The sequence below is a fragment of the Acomys minous genome, assembly GCF_964271855.1.
Source record: "Acomys minous genome assembly, chromosome: 12".
NCBI lineage: Eukaryota > Metazoa > Chordata > Mammalia > Rodentia > Muridae > Acomys > Acomys minous.
The window spans coordinates 97,173,978-97,189,560 of record NC_140493.1 but is presented as its reverse complement, the minus strand read 5'-3'; the positions used below and the strand labels follow the sequence as shown (position 1 = coordinate 97,189,560).

General features: G+C 45.2%; 1 protein-coding gene across 1 annotated transcript in view; it reads right to left on the bottom strand.

The window, feature by feature from the left end:
- Nucleotides 1-432: 432 nt before the first annotated feature.
- The window catches only part of EFCAB3 (EF-hand calcium binding domain 3), a 354,012-nt gene continuing 338,861 nt past the window's right edge, over nt 433-15,583 (bottom strand). The window contains exons 178-184 of the mRNA XM_084748227.1: nt 15,348-15,491; nt 12,866-12,937; nt 11,353-11,473; nt 8,607-8,788; nt 8,283-8,467; nt 4,085-4,207; nt 433-985 (exon numbers count right to left, since the gene is read on the bottom strand). Coding sequence (XP_084604353.1) covers nt 659-985; nt 4,085-4,207; nt 8,283-8,467; nt 8,607-8,788; nt 11,353-11,473; nt 12,866-12,937; nt 15,348-15,491 — 1,154 coding nt within the window. The 3' untranslated portion in view covers nt 433-658. The remainder of the gene's footprint in view (nt 986-4,084; nt 4,208-8,282; nt 8,468-8,606; nt 8,789-11,352; nt 11,474-12,865; nt 12,938-15,347; nt 15,492-15,583) is intronic.

Genomic DNA, 15,583 nt, shown 5'->3' with positions numbered 1-15,583 from the left:
ACCCTGATGCCAACCTCTATGCTCCACACACACACCCAAGTGCATTCACACATGTGTACATTTGCACACACAGCACAAAACAAAGCATTACGATACCATCACAGATTCTCAATATTGTTGTGTGTGTCTTTAACGTACCGGATGGGATGAGCTCAGTGACTTGCAGGAGCAATCTAAGTGAAAGGTGTGCCTTAGGAATCCCCAAATTTCTCAGAGGCTCTCCACGGTGGGGGCAGACGGTGTGCTGGCGATATTCTCCGTAACTGCCACCCTCCGAGTGTGGTGTCTTTCACAAACATTCAAAACCCCATCTTAGTTCCAGTTGCCCTAAACTCAGATGCATCCTGCCTGGAGGGCCCTGAGGAACCCAGGCTAACTTTCCCCCCTTTCTGCTGGTGTCTTGGCTGTTTTAAGCCAAGTGGGAGTAGCCGAGAGCAACTTGCTCTAACACAAGGCTGACTAAACTGGCAAAGCTCTGGGAAGGAGAAACCGCGGGAAGAAAAACCATCCTACGATTTAAAGGTTTTTACTGGTCGGAATGCAAACGATGTCAGAATTTCTACCTTGCTAAGAACATAGTAGATAAAAGCCAAGAAGCCATACTCTTGATAACTATGGAAAGCAGTTCTCCAAGAGCTGTTTAGAAAACGTAGACATTTCATTGCCGGAACCCTCTGAAACCTTTCCGTTTCCCTTTCCTCCCCGCGTCCAGGTCGCACTCGCTGAAGTCGGACGGGGAGGACAGCCCTGAGGTGCTGGGGGAGCTCCTGTTCACGTAGGCGTCGTGCAGCCGCAGGTCCTTGGCGGAGAGCAGCTCCTGGCAGACGTTCCAGGACCACGTGTAGGTGGAGAAGGTGTTGTAAAAGGACTCGTTGCTGCTCTCGATCCCAATCAGGTCCCCTCGGATCTTTCTCCAAAGATTCAGCATCTCCTTCCGGTGCTCGAGGGCGATTCCTAAGTTATAGGAGTCTGTGGCTCTCTTCACCTGCAGCGAGACAGCAGATATTAACTCGCTGGCTTTGATTTATGAATCATAGTTATTGGTGGCTCCAGAGTTTACACATATGGGGCTGGAGAGATGGCTCAGCAGTTAAGAGCACTGACTGATCTTCCAGAGGTCCTGAGTTCAATTCCCAGCAACCACATGGTGGCTCACAACCATCTATAATATGATCATGCCCTCTTCTGGCCTGCAGGCATATATGCAGGCTGAGCACTGTATACATAATAAATACATACATCTTTTTTTTTTTAAAGAGAGTTACACATATGAAAATCATTAAGACTACATATGGGGTAGCCTGGGACTTATGAGCTAGGAGTTGGTGGAAATCAAAACATATCACTTGAAAGCTGGGTATAGTGGTGCACACTTCTAATCCTATTACTTGGGAGGCAGAGGCAGATGGATCTCTGAGTTTGAGGCCAGCCTGGTCTACATAGTGAGGTCTAGGACAGCCAGGGCTACAGAGTAAGTCCTTGTCTTAAAAAAAGAAAAAAAATCCCTCTTTCCTTTCTGCCGCTGCCATGCCATCCAGACTGAGGAAGACCCGAAAACTCTGGGATGTGTAAGGCACGGTCACAGCTGCATCAGGAGGGGGAGTATGAGGTCAAGTTAGCATTTATACGTACCTGATTCAGCCAAGACAGTCAGCTGAGAGAAGCCTCTGAGCTCAGCAAATCCTTAAGGATTTTAAAGCGGAGGGATGGAGGGATGGTGGGAAGGAGTCCCAGGAGGAAGAGGCCAGAAAAACAAGTGTTTAAAGACAACAAATATCCTGGACTTGGCAGGAGGGTCGGAGCCTGCTGGAGTTGCTGGAGAGTCCAGGTTAACGTGGGATGGAGCAGTAGTGATGGGGTGGAACTGAAGGCGAGGGGATTCCGTGTGGGGGAAGAGAGCCCTTCCCAGAAGGCATGCTGTGGGAGCCAGGCGCTGAGGGAAGTGAGAGAAAGCCCTCCATTGTGTAGAGTAGAAAACTAAAAGGGAAGTGTCAGTGACCCAGGCTGGCCTTGACTTTTCTATGCCGCCCAGGCTGCTCTCCAACTTGTAATCCTCCTGCTTCCGTCTCTGGGGTGCTGCTTGGAAGTATTTGCTGCACCCATCCTTCCTAGCCCCCAGAACTGGGAATTAAAGCAAGGGTCTTGTCCATGCTAGGCAAGAACGCTACCACTGAGCTGTAGCTCTGGTTCAAACAAGCATTTCTCTTTAAGCAGGAGAATGGCATGCTTGGATCTTTGTGTTAGATCGTTCATTAGCTGAGTGGAAGATGGCCGGAGGGGCAAAGCTGTAGGCCGGAAGCTATCAGATGAGAGGCTGTTGTCCAGTCAACTCTCATGGAAGGACTCAACTCAGGCAGAGAGAACGGGCATAGGGTATAGGGAATACACTTGGAAAGCAGCCCAGAAGGAGTCGGCTTAGATTTAGTGACTGGTGGAGGTAAGGAGTAAGAAAACACACACATACACACATACACACACACACACACACACACACACACACACACACACCACACATACACACACACATACACACACACACAACACACACACACACACACACACACCACACATACACACACACATACACACACACACACACCACACACACACACACACACCACACACACACACACACACACACACACACACACCACACACACACCACACACACACACACACACACATCACACACACACCACACACACACACCACACACACACACACACACACATCACACACACACCACACACACACACACACACACACACACACACACCACACACACACACGTTAAGGTGACCCCTGGCTTTCTAGCTTTAGTGACTGAGATACAGCATCCTCTGGGGAGAACCAGGTTGATGTAGGAGATGACGAGTGAGCGTAGGGTGCATTGAACATGACGCGTTATGAGAGTTAGGATGGAGGGGGGCGCGTTTACCAGGTGGGGAGTGAGATAGGGCCAGGGTACAGGAAAGAAGCCGAGGCCAGGGCGAGTCAGTTGTTAGTATATAGATGGCTACTGCTAAACAGAGATGCTCACCCTAGCTCCTTTCACCTGACATGGAGAGGCCTGCTGTTCTGTGACTGAGCCACAGGGAGACTGAACTAACAGTCTTTCAAGCTGGCGCAGGGGCAGGTGCCTGCGGTCTCTGGCCACAAGCAGCCTCCACTTATCTGCATGTTTATGTGCTAGCAGTGAGCCAGGAGTCAGCTGCCCACTGGTTTGCGCTCACCCGAAGCTTTCGTAGAGTAGGAACTTTGTTCTCTCTCTCTCTCTCTAATGTCACCTAATCTCAGAACCCAGGGACACACACGTGCCAGGGAGGATACGGGTGCGTGCTATGAGAAGAGACCGGCATCGCGGGCAGAGAGCTGGGAGCAGCAGCAGCACTGACCTCGTGATGCTTGTTGTAAAAAGCAAAAGACACCTAAGGAATGGAAGAGCTGAGGCTGCCCTCCAGCACACGAGTGCTCACACACTTGTACACACATGCATGAGAGGATGGCCAGGGAGCCTCCAGAATGCACTTCCTCCCTGCCCTCCCCCCCTCCCCCACCCCCCCAGCCCTGCCGCAGCCTTGGCTGTCCTAGACTCACTTTGTAGACCAGGCTAGCCTGGAACTCACAGAGATCCGCCTGCCTCTGCCTCCCTAGTGCTGGTATTAAAGGCATGCGCTACCTACCCTACCACACCTGGCTCAGAATGCACCTTTGACCTCAACTTCTACTGTTTACTTTTGTGGCCTAATTTCTTCCTAATCTCACGCATATATAAGGCCTGGGATGGATTTACTCCGTGCCGCCTCCCTGCTGTATCTGATGCTGGTCTCCATGCTCTCGAGGCTTCTACGCCCTTCATTTTTACAAACTACACAGTCAGTCCTCGTAGGTCTGTGGCTGGTCCTGTCCTCTTTCCTGAGCCCTCCAGAGCTAGCTCTTGTGAGCTCTGGGCTCGCTACAGCTTGTCTTGTCTTACTATGAAGTAGAGTGGGGATTTTAGTTTGTTTTCGGAGGTAGAGTTTTCCCAGGAAAAACTCCCTTTGACAGCGCAGTCTGGGCAAGGCGCCTGACACCAAGCACTCACATGCTGTTTGATAGCAGCCGCATCAGATACTGTCCAGTGCTGCTTTTTCTTGAAGAGGTGGTCAATGGCTAAGATGTCATCCGAGTATCCTGAGGCAGACTTGAGAGGTTTCACATTCGAAGCCTTTAAGCACATTAAAAATAATTAGTTAATACATTTCAGTTTGAATTATTTAACAGACATAATTATGCATATGTGTGAAATGTCATCATGAGACCCATTACTCTGTATGCTAACAACTTTAGGCGTTAATTATAAAAAGACACACTAATGGGGGGTTATTAGTATGAAGTTGGGCATGATGGTGCATGCATGGGAACCTGCAGCAAGAAAAGCGGTGAGTTCCCGGCAAGCCTGGGACTACAGTGTGACACTGTTTCACAAAAACGAAACCAGAATTTATTCATGAGTGGACTGTCGTATGATGTATAAGGTTGTCGCTAAACTGTCAGTTGCACTGGAGCACCTAGCACGGTACATGTATGTGCAAAGAGGCATTTATTAAACCCACTGAAATAATGACGGTGCAGCCTCCTTACAAAGCAAACACTGACCAGATGGTTCGTGTGCAGAGTGGATGAGGAGGGTAGGGGAGCCGGCTCCATCCTGGCCCAGACTTCCCACAGGAAGCAGCGTTTGTTTTCCTGTTGCTGGGCTGTTGAACAATGCTAGGGGAAGTTAGGTAAATATACTGCTTGATTTCTTTGGATAAGCTCATTGCCTGATTTTCTGGGCATTCCTTGTCTCCATGGACACTCTCCAACACTCCAACACGCGCCAGCTGCTGACCTGGCCTCTCCAAAGTTACACAGTATGCATTCTCTTCACTCTTCTCGCCATGTTGTGATTTCTCCATCCTCTGACCTGTCCCTTTTTCTCCCATGTGAGCCTTGTCTGTTTCCAGCACCAAAAGTCTCCCCTGTGTTCTTTATATAGTTTGCTCTGGGATTTCTGTAAAGTTTGTTTTAAAATTACATTGATTGAAGCCGGGCGTGGTGGCACACGCCTTTAATCCCAGCACTCAGGAGGCAGAGGCAGGCGGATCACTGAGTTCGAGGCCAGCCTGGTCTACAAAGTGAGTCTAGGACAGCCAGGCTACACAGAGAAACCCTGTCTCGGAAAAACAAACAAACAAAAAAATTACAGTGATTGTTTTGATTGATTGTGTGCATGTCTGCATGCCTGTGTATCTGTGCGTGTCTGCATACCTGTGTATCTGTGCATGTCTGCATGCCTGTGTATCTGTGTGTGTCTGCATGCCTATGTATCTGTTCATGTCTGCATGCCTGTGTATCTGTGTATGTCTGCATGCCTGTGTATCTGTGCGTGTCTGCATGTCTGTGTATCTGTGTGCATGTCTGTGTATCTGTGCGTGTCTGCATGCCTGTGTATCTGTGCATGTCTGCATGTCTGTGTATCTGTGCATGTCTGCATGCCTGTGTATCTGTGCATGTCTGCATGTCTGTGTATCTGTGCGTGTCTGCACGTCTGTGTATCTGTGTGCATGTCTGCATGCCTGTGTATCTGTTCATGTCTGCATGCCTGTGTATCTGTTCATGTCTGCATGCCTGTGTATCTGTTCATGTCTGCAGGTCTGTGTATCTGTGCGTGTTTGCATGTCTGTGTATCTGTGTGCATGTGTTCATGTCTGTGTATCTGTGCATGTCTGCATGTCTGTGTATCTGTGCATGTCTGCATGTCTGTGTATCTGTGCATGTCTGCATATCTGTGTATCTGCATGTCTGCATGTCTGTGTATCTGCATGTCTGCATGTCTGTGTATCTGTGCATGTTTGCATGTCTGTGTATCTGCGTGTTTGCATGTCTGTGCATCTGTGCATGTCTGCATGTCATGTCTGTGTATCTGTGCATGTCTGTGCATCTGTGTATGTCTGCATGTCTGTGTATCTGTGTGCATGTGTGCATGTCTGTGTATCTGTGCATGTCTGCATGTCTGTGTATCTGCATGTCTGCATGTCTGTGTATCTGTACGTGTCTGCACATCTGTGTATCTGTGTGTTTGCATGTCTGTGCATCTGTGCATGTCTGCATGTCTGTGCATCTGTGTATGTCTGCATGTCTGTGTATCTGTGTGTGTCTGCATGTCATGTCTGTGTATCTGTGCATGTCTGTATATCTGTGCATGTCTGCATGTCTGTGTATCTGTGTGTGTCTGTATGCCTGTGTATCTGTGCCATGCAGCCATGCAAAGGCCACAAGAATGATGTTAGTTCTCTCCACTATCTTTGTTTGTTTATGAGACAGGGTTTCTCTGTGTAGCTCCAACTGTCCTGGACTCACTCTGCAGAGCACGCTGGCCTCGAACTCACACACTTCAGCCCGCTTCTGCCTCCTGAGTGCTGACTGGCAAGTTGTCTTTAATTTATGACCTCTCTGCTTCAGTTTCCTGGGTAGTGGGATTATTTTTTTCTCTAAGATATCTGAAAAGCTCAGCTGGGGCTGGAGGGATGGCTCAGTGGTTAAGAGCACTGACTAGTCTTGCAGAAGTCCTGAGTTCAATTCCCAGCACCCACATGGTGGCTCACAACCATCCAAAATGAGATCTGATTTTTCTCTTCTGGTGAGCGTGAAGACAGAGCACTCATTTGTATAAAATAAGTAAATACGTATTTTTAAAAGGAAAAGCTCGGCAGGAGGATCTCCAGTTAATTTTAACAGAGCTGTTCGGGCTGCTGTTAACAGACTGAGAATAAATCAGGAAAGAACACAGCAGAAGCAAGAGGACTGCGTAGGAAGTCACTGATGCCGTTGCTGCTGTGGTGATGATCTGGCAGAATATGTGCACCCAGTAAATAAACCGCACTACAGTTCTCTTTTATCCAAAGGGGATGGAGTGTAGCTCAGTGGTAAAGTATTTACTTAGTATGTGGGTTCCATCACCAATACAAAACCAAACACAAACAAACAAAGAGTATGGAATCTCTTGTAAGTCGGGCTCTGCCTTGTTTGCTTGTTTTTTAAAGACAGGGTCTTATTGTACAACCTCGCTGGCCTGGAACTCATTGTGCAGCCTAGGTTGGCCTTGAACTCATGGCCATTCTCCTGCCTCCCACTGCTGGCATTATAGGCGTGAAGCACAAGGCCTGGGTACCAGGCTCTGTTCCAGGTAAATTCCGTCCTGCCGTGCCCACTGGGAGGCTTACGGAAAATTTGGAAGTAAGGTCAGAATGTTCTTGGAGTGTTTGGAGACATGAGTGTCCTGGGCACATGGAGACTTTACAGTTCATGACAGTGAAGCATGTGCTGGCGAATAGAGGCAACTGAGTGCGATGCAGGGCGAGAAGGTAAAGGTGGGCTCATGGGCAAGGCTCTAGTGGGAGACAGGGTGGTGCCTCCCGCCATCGCTCCACTGATGTGGGCTTGGTCCTTCCATCCCCTGGTGTCTGGCCAGCCTGGAGTGGGCTGACAGAGTTCACACTGCATCTTCTGCCTGATTAGTTGGGGGAGAGTGATAGAAGTGGATCTGAGACTTGTTTTGTTTTGTTTTTTTGAGACAGGGGTTTTTCCCCCCCTTTTTTTCCGAGACAGGGTCTCTCTGTATAGCCTTGGCTGTCCTAGACTCACTTTGTAGACCAGGCTGGCCTCGAACTCACAGTGATCCACCTGCCTCTGCCTCCCAAGTGCTGGGATTAAAGGCGTGCGCCACCACACCCGATTGATGTGGGACTGTTTAGTGTTCTGTTTTGTTTTGTTTTTGTTTGTTTGTTTTTTTTAAGGCAGGATATTACTCTGTAGCTCACAGTCCTGAAACTCACTATGTAGCCCAGGCTAGCCTTGAGCCCGTGGCTATCTTTCCGCTTCAGCTTCCTTGGTGTTGGATCATGGGAACGAACCATGTTTCCTTTGTTATTGTTCTTATTTTCCCTCATCCCAACCCCAAACCTAGGTTTGCTGTTTTCGGTAAATTGAACTATTTTGTTGAAATGTTTAATACTTCAGAGTCCAAAGTCTTTGTTGGCTTCAGAGCAAGTCTGAGGCCAGTCTGGGCTACATGACACCTTGTCTCCAGACTCCCAGTCCAAACCCAAACAAACACCTCAAAACAACTGCAGTCTCCCCAAAACACCGCCCAACGTTTGTAATGAAACCATGCTTTTAGTCTTGTTGAGCTGGGGAGGGGGGCGGGGTCTTACAATTGGAGAGATTTAAATCAGCGATTATGATAGATTCTAGCTCACCTGTGTTTTCCAGTCTCTTTTATTGAAAAAGTAATCTTCAAAGAAATTAAGGGGCTCCTTTTTCCTTAGCATCTCTAACTTCTGTAAGTCTTTGAATGGCTTTCCCATCACCACCCCATCCACATCAGGAAACAACGGAAAGACAGGTATTTTTGAGTATGGGCTATCCGAACGGAGGTCACACTCTATAAAGATAGAAACAAAAAATGTCGAAATCACACACAACGACCATCACGTGGCGCGAGCAGTGTGCTCTCATCCGTCCTGAGCAGCTGGCTGCACGCGAGTCAGTGTGTAACAGGGCAGAGGGAATGCGGCTCTTACGCTTGAGTACTTCAAGAAACTTATACAAATCTCTTTCTTTCATTATTGAGATCCTGGCAGAGTTGGCGAAGGCAGCGGTGCTTGAGCGTGGAGGACTGCATATGTCTGCCTTTAAGCCCCTTTTCCCATATGGACTCCACAGCATTTCTGAGCTGGTTTCCTGGAATTTTCTTCGGAAATAGCTTTAAAAGAAAACCCAAGTAATTCAGAAGTGAATATAAAGAACTATTAGGACAAAAAAAAAATCAAACTGCAAGTTAATAATGTCGATTAAGTTTACTTTAACTCTAGTTACAATTTTTTTTTAGCATATGTTGATTATGCACAATGATAAATAGTTTTCATTTTGGCAATTTCATACATATATGTATTTTATTATATTTACTCTGCTACCCTCTCCTGTTCCCTTCTGGCTCCCCCAGAACCCCTTTCTCCCTCTACTTTGGCCCTTCTTCTATCATGATTTTTTTCTTTTGTATTTTCAGTTGCGTCCTTCCTCCTTCCCTCCCTCCCTTCCCGTTCCTTCCCTTCCCCCAAGCTTTTGCATTCCCATTTCCTGTCTTTCCTCTCCTCCCTCCCCTCATCTGTACCTTCCTTCACTCTTTCTTTCACTCTTGACAACTCAACAGTATTGTCAGTGCTGCTCACAGGGTCCTGGGTGAGGTGTTATTTACAAGGCCATGGACTCCTTACTAGTGGCTCCACCACTGAAGACAACTGTGTATATATAGTAGTGCTGTGTTGGGTTTTTAAAATGCAGATTTTTTTTTCTTTTTTTGAGACAGGGCCTCACTTTGTAGCTCAGGCTGGCCTTGAGTTCACGGTGTCCCTCCTGCGTCAAACTACATAGTGGTCAGATCATAAGCATGAGCCACTGTGCCTGCCTATGAAGACAGGGTCATTTGTATCATTTGAGTGTTTTGTATGTTCTGATTTCAAATCCTGGCCTTTGTGCCTGTTAGGTAGGTGCTGTACCACTTAGCTACATGACCAGCACTGTTTCCTCTTCTTAATTTTTACTTTGGAAAGTTTATGACCAGCTTCTCCACTGCGGGGGACTGAACCCAGGCCTCTATGTGTGCCAGCCAGCTGAGTCCTCCAGACGCTGAGCCCCAACCCCAGCTGTTATTTCCTCTTATTAAACTGGTTCCTTTATCGTTTATATAATGACCATCTTGGCCTCTTTTTATATAATTTTTCTTTTTATACTTGTTGACATTGTTACATTCATTAATTTAATGCATTTGTGTGTGTGTATATGCACACATGTGTGCACATGTACACTAGTGTGGTTAGATATGTGGGTCAGAGGACAACTTGTAGGAGTTAATTCCTTCCAGGGACCGCACACAATTGTCAGGTCTGGTGGCCATGTATTCCTTCAGGGCTTGTCTCAGCGCCCTTCCTTCTGCTTAGTTTCTGAAGGGTAGCCTTTCCGGGGGTAGAACTCCTCTTTCCATACTTGGAACAAATCATTCTAGTCTCTCTTGGCTTGTCAGATTTCTGGAGAGAAGTAATAGGATTGTTTTTATATATAAATAAATATTTTTCCTTAGAACTTTTTGTCTTGTACTTTTTGATCTATCTATCTGTCTGTCTGTCTGTCTGTCTATCTATCCATCCATCCATCCATCTATCTATCTACCTACCTATCTATTTTTGAGAGAGGGTCTCTCTGTGTAGCCCTGGGTGTTCTGGAACTTGTTATTTAGAGCAGGTTGGCCTCGAACTCACAGAGATCCACCTGCCTTTACCTCCTGGGTGCTGGGCATTCGCCACCATGTCGGGTATCTTGTATTTTGATTGTTTGGCCCCAGCATGCCTTAGAGAAGATTGCTTTCCCCACTTAATCTAGTAAGTGTCTTAATGGCTTCCTGGCTTGGGTCTCTATATCCTGGGACTTGGAAATTTTTTTAACAAGAACAACCTCATAAGATAATCAAATAAACAACAACCACAATCCAATTTCAACAAAGCCAGCAACATTAGCTAAGGTACCCGGTCTACTTAGGAGGGGTGAGAGGCTGTGCAGGAGGACAAGAGTGGGGTCACTGTGCTAACATCAGCACTCAACTCTTGGGATCTGCTTTCTAAACTTTTTGTTTGTGAAATGCAGGTTATAGAAAGGACTCCTGCAGGACTATATTGAGACAATATGCATATCTTTATTCGATTTATTTCTACAGTATAAGAAGTAATGCTCGGGCTGGAGAGATGGCTCAGTGGTTAAGAGCACTGACTGCTCTTCCAGAGGTCCTGAGTTCAATTCCCAGCAACCACATGGTGGCTCACAACCATCTATAATGTGATCTGATGCCCTCTTCTGGCCTGCAGGTGTATATGCAGGCAGAACACTGTATACATAATAATAAATAAACTTAAAAAAAAAAAAAGAAGTAATTCTCATTGTACCATTTAACTGCTAAGCACCGTGCTCTTCTGCACAATGCCTTTAAGATAGCTGGTACCATTACACCCACACTTGGTAGGTGAGGAAACTAAGACTGAGAAGTAAAGGAAAGGGCTGGCTTATGCACCAGCAAGCTCTGTCTTGGGCTAGGGATGGCTAGAGGTTTTGTTTTGTTTTTGTTTTTTGGATGTCTTATGCTCACCGTGGAGCCTTGGGATGGTGTGAGAACCAGGCAAGAGTGTTATGGCACGTAGCCTTCTGTGGCGTAGGATGTTGTGACACAGCCTCAGCGAGAGCTTCTGGGCAGGCTGCTCTCACCTGTGCCATGACACTTACCTCACTATCTCGATAATATCCTTTCTGTGCAGGGCTGAAGTCTCCACAAGTTTTGAAAGGATTTCAAACAATAAGATCCCTGGGTTGTTAGCAAAATCTAAACACATTTTCTTTTCTGGAACTGTAGAGGAAACAGAAGGGGGGGGGAAGAGAGAGAGAAGGGGGAAAGAGAAAGAGAGAGGGAGATATCAAAATGTCTTTTGAGAAAGCCTCCTATTAAAATTTACTGAGAAATTATAACATGATTATCAAATATCAAATGTATAATTTATAATACATAATCTTATATTTGAAACCAGAGATTAGAAATACAGCAAAATATTAAGAATCTGCTCTGTTTGGTAGAAAGGCTATTTTGATTACGGAGCACACAGAGATCATAGTTCAGTGAGTTCTCAGTAAAGAGCAGAACTTTTAGCATCCGCATGCATAATGCATTGAAGACGACTGTCCTGTTCTTCTATGGAAGGGACTTAGGAAATATCTCTAGTTTGCAGAGAAAGTCCCACTCCCGTCACAGTGTTGGCTAGCACCAGGTTTTCTTTGTCTTGAAGACAGTCTATAGCTTAAAGATGGGCATGCGTTCAAAGCCACATATGGGGTTTGAGATCTGGAATCCTAGAAAAAAAAAATGATATGAATAAAGGCTAGATTTTCCAAGGCAGCCTGCTAACGTTCAGAAACAGAGCATGAGGGAGTGACGGCAGTTTGGGTATGCACAGCATTGATCGCCACAGGTGAGGGCCTGCTTTCTAGCCTCCCAGCCTCTCACTGGGGCAGAGGCTTCATCAGTGTATGGAAGCAGTACATATTCTGAGCACCAGAAAAAGTTGTTATATTATTTATTTATTTGGTAAGAGGGATGCTTTTAGAAGTAGCGCATGTACTTGGTTAAGAACGAAAACACGGGCCTGGAGGGATGGCTCAGAGGTCGTGAGGATAGGCTGCTCTTTTAAGGACCAGGGTTCAATTCCCAGCACCCACATGGCAGCCCACAACTGTCTGTAACTTCAGCTCTGGGGGATCCAGCACCCTCACATGCAGGCAAAACACCAATGCACAGAAAATAAGTATAAGTAAGTTGTTTAAAGAACTCTACCCCTATAAAAGGAACGCAGTGCGGCTGTAGAGATGGCTTAGAAGCTAAGAGCACTGGTTACTTTTCCAGAGGCCTGGGTTCGGTCCCCAGCACCCATGGCTACTCATAACCCTACACATAAAATACAAATAAATTTAAAAAATTAAAGGAAAAAGAAAAACTAAAGTTTCTGCACCTGTCACTTCCCTGTGTTCTCACTGGAGACAAAGCAATGTCCCTGCAGGACGGAGCTGCCTGATGTGTTTAAGCTTCAATTCTGATACTATCAGTTTGTTATTATTTTGTAGGAACAGTGCAAAGAAAAATCGCATCCTGCACACTACCTTCTGGATTCATTGGACCAGAGGGCTTAGGGACAGAGTTTTCTGTGCGGTGCGGTGGACTACCAGCTGTCCTCAAAGTACCTCTACTTACCCACAGCCTTGATAAAGAGTTTCTTATCCGTCAGCACCTTGATAAAATCTGAGAAGTTGATCTTACCGTCCCCTGCAAGAGGAGTATGAGCTCAGAACAAGAATGCCTCCAAACATTTATCTATTATATTAAATACATAACTTGTAGATTAAGGAGGGGGGAAGAAGAGAGGGTGGAAGAGGGAGGGAGGGAGGGCGAGATTGTTATATAGAGCCTAGACTGGCTGAAAACTTACAATCCTTCTGCCTCAGTTTTTGGTTTACTGATATTACATATGTCTGCTACTATGCTGAGCTAGGATACATATTAGTTATTTAATGTATTTTAAGTATAAAATCAGAAGTACCCCAAGCTACCTAACACTTAAAATCAGCATATTTGGGGCCGGAAAGATGCTCAGGTAAACTTTGGTTTCCTTTCTGTCCTCCCTAAAGAGATTATTTTGGTAGTGCCTCCCTATGTAGCCATGCTGGTCCTGAACTTATAATCCTCTTATTTACATTAGTCTTCACAACTTGATCTTACTATAACCGTACTGGTCTCTTGCAGCCAACAGAAGCAATTGCAAGGTGTAAGCATTCAGCAAAGGCTGTTAGTTGCGACTGTCCTTTGGCAGAGATTGTCATCTTTCTCAAGGAATTTATTCACATGTCCCCCTCTCTGGCACCCTATTGCTTCTAAAATTAAAAGACAGCTTCTGGGTGATGGTAGGCACTTGCCTTTCACCTCAGGACTTGGGAAGCAGAGGCAGGTGGACGTTGAGTTTGAGGGTAGGCTGGCTTACAAAGCAAGCTGTAGGACAGTCAGGACTATGTAGAGAAACTGTGTCTTGAAAAGTAAAACAAAACAAAACAAAATGAGACAGTATGTGTGTATGTGTGTATGTGTGTACGTGTGTGTGTGTGTGTGTACGTGTGTATGTGTGTACATGTGTATGTATGTATATGTGTACGTGTGCACTTGTGTACGTGTGTGTGTATGTGTGTACGTGTGTACATGTGTACGTGTGTATGTGTGTATGTGTGTATGTGCTATGACAGAATAAAACGACTTGGCAGAGTTAGTGGAGACAAGCCATAACTTTAGTTATCTGGTGGCCTTGATTCACTGACAGTTGGGTGATGAGAGGCAAGAAGAAATAATATTCTGAAAACATTTCCCACACAAAATCTTAGCTAGGACTCCAGGCACATGCCATAGTACTGGGGAGGCAGAGGCAGGTAGCCTCCGCTACACAGCAAGTTAGAAGCCAGCCTGGGATTTAGTAAGACCCTGTTTCAAAAAACCAAGCCAAAATACTAACAGTAAACGGCCCCTAAGTAGGAAAACAAACAAGCAAGTTCTATGACCTATATGCTTTAAAATACTAACAAAATGTCTCTGGGATATAAAATCTAGAGGGCTTGGGATAGATGGGGCTTCGTATTGTTACTCTTCACAGGGAAGCAGTGGGCTTGGGTTTTCTTGGGGTTTGGCCATTTGTGAAGCTGCTTATGCCTTTGTATCTCTTAGTTACTTTAAAGTACCCTCTAAAATGAGCATCATAACAAATAACATTTCCCACTTATTATTATTGTTGTTATTATTATTATTATTATTATTATTATTATTATTTTAGCTCATACATCTCTCTCTTTGATATCCTTAAAAAACCACACACACACACACACACACACACACACACACACACACACACACACGACTACAGTAGGCCCCTTGTCTATAGGGGATATAAAGTTACATTTCAAGACTTGCAAGCCTTCAAATCGTGGCGAGAGTGGAGTGTGGTGACTCACGCCTACAATCCTAGCCTTTGGCCAGATGGCAGGCTGTGAGCTACACACTGAGGTCCAGGACAGTCTGGGCTGCAGAATGAGAACCTGTTTCAGTAAACAAACAAATCAGCAACCACCAAACCAACCAAAAACCAAACCAAAAACCTACAAACCCTGCATAGTATTGATCCCTGCATCTCCTATGCTTTTCCACTATATATATATATATATATATATATATATATATATATATATATATATATGTGATTAACTTTATCTGACAAATTAGGCATAGTGAGAGATTAGCAGTAACAATAACAAAATAATTATAAAAAATATATATTATGTGTGTGTGTGTGTGTTGAGACAGGGTTTCTCTATGTAGCCCATGCTAGCCTGGAACTCACAGAGATCCTCCTGCCTCTGCCACCTGAGTGCTGTGATTAAAGGTGTGCGCCACCATGACCAGACTCAACAATATACTATTATAGAACATTATATCACTGTGCTTTTTTTTCTCTTGAGAGAGTTTAGACAAATACTAATATTTTTGGATCACAGTTGACACAATTAATTGAAACCATGGAAAATGAAATATAGATTGGGCGAAAGATACCTTATTGTTGTTTAAAGATATATTTTTAATAAATAAGAGTTATATATTCATAAAAGTATTTTTATGAGAAGATAATAATCAAAATACTTACTGTCAAGATCAGCACATTTCAATTCATTAAAGATATCATTCGTGTTTAGGTTCATCCCCAGTTTAGCTAATGTGCACATCAAGCCATGTGAATCAATACAGCCACTTTTATCCTTGGTGAAGAAGTTGTAAGCATTACGGAAGGCTGTGGAAATAGAATTATGTTAGTCAGGACAGTCATTTAAGATGAAACAAGCCAGGCATGGTGGCACACACCTGTAATCCCAGCACTTGGGG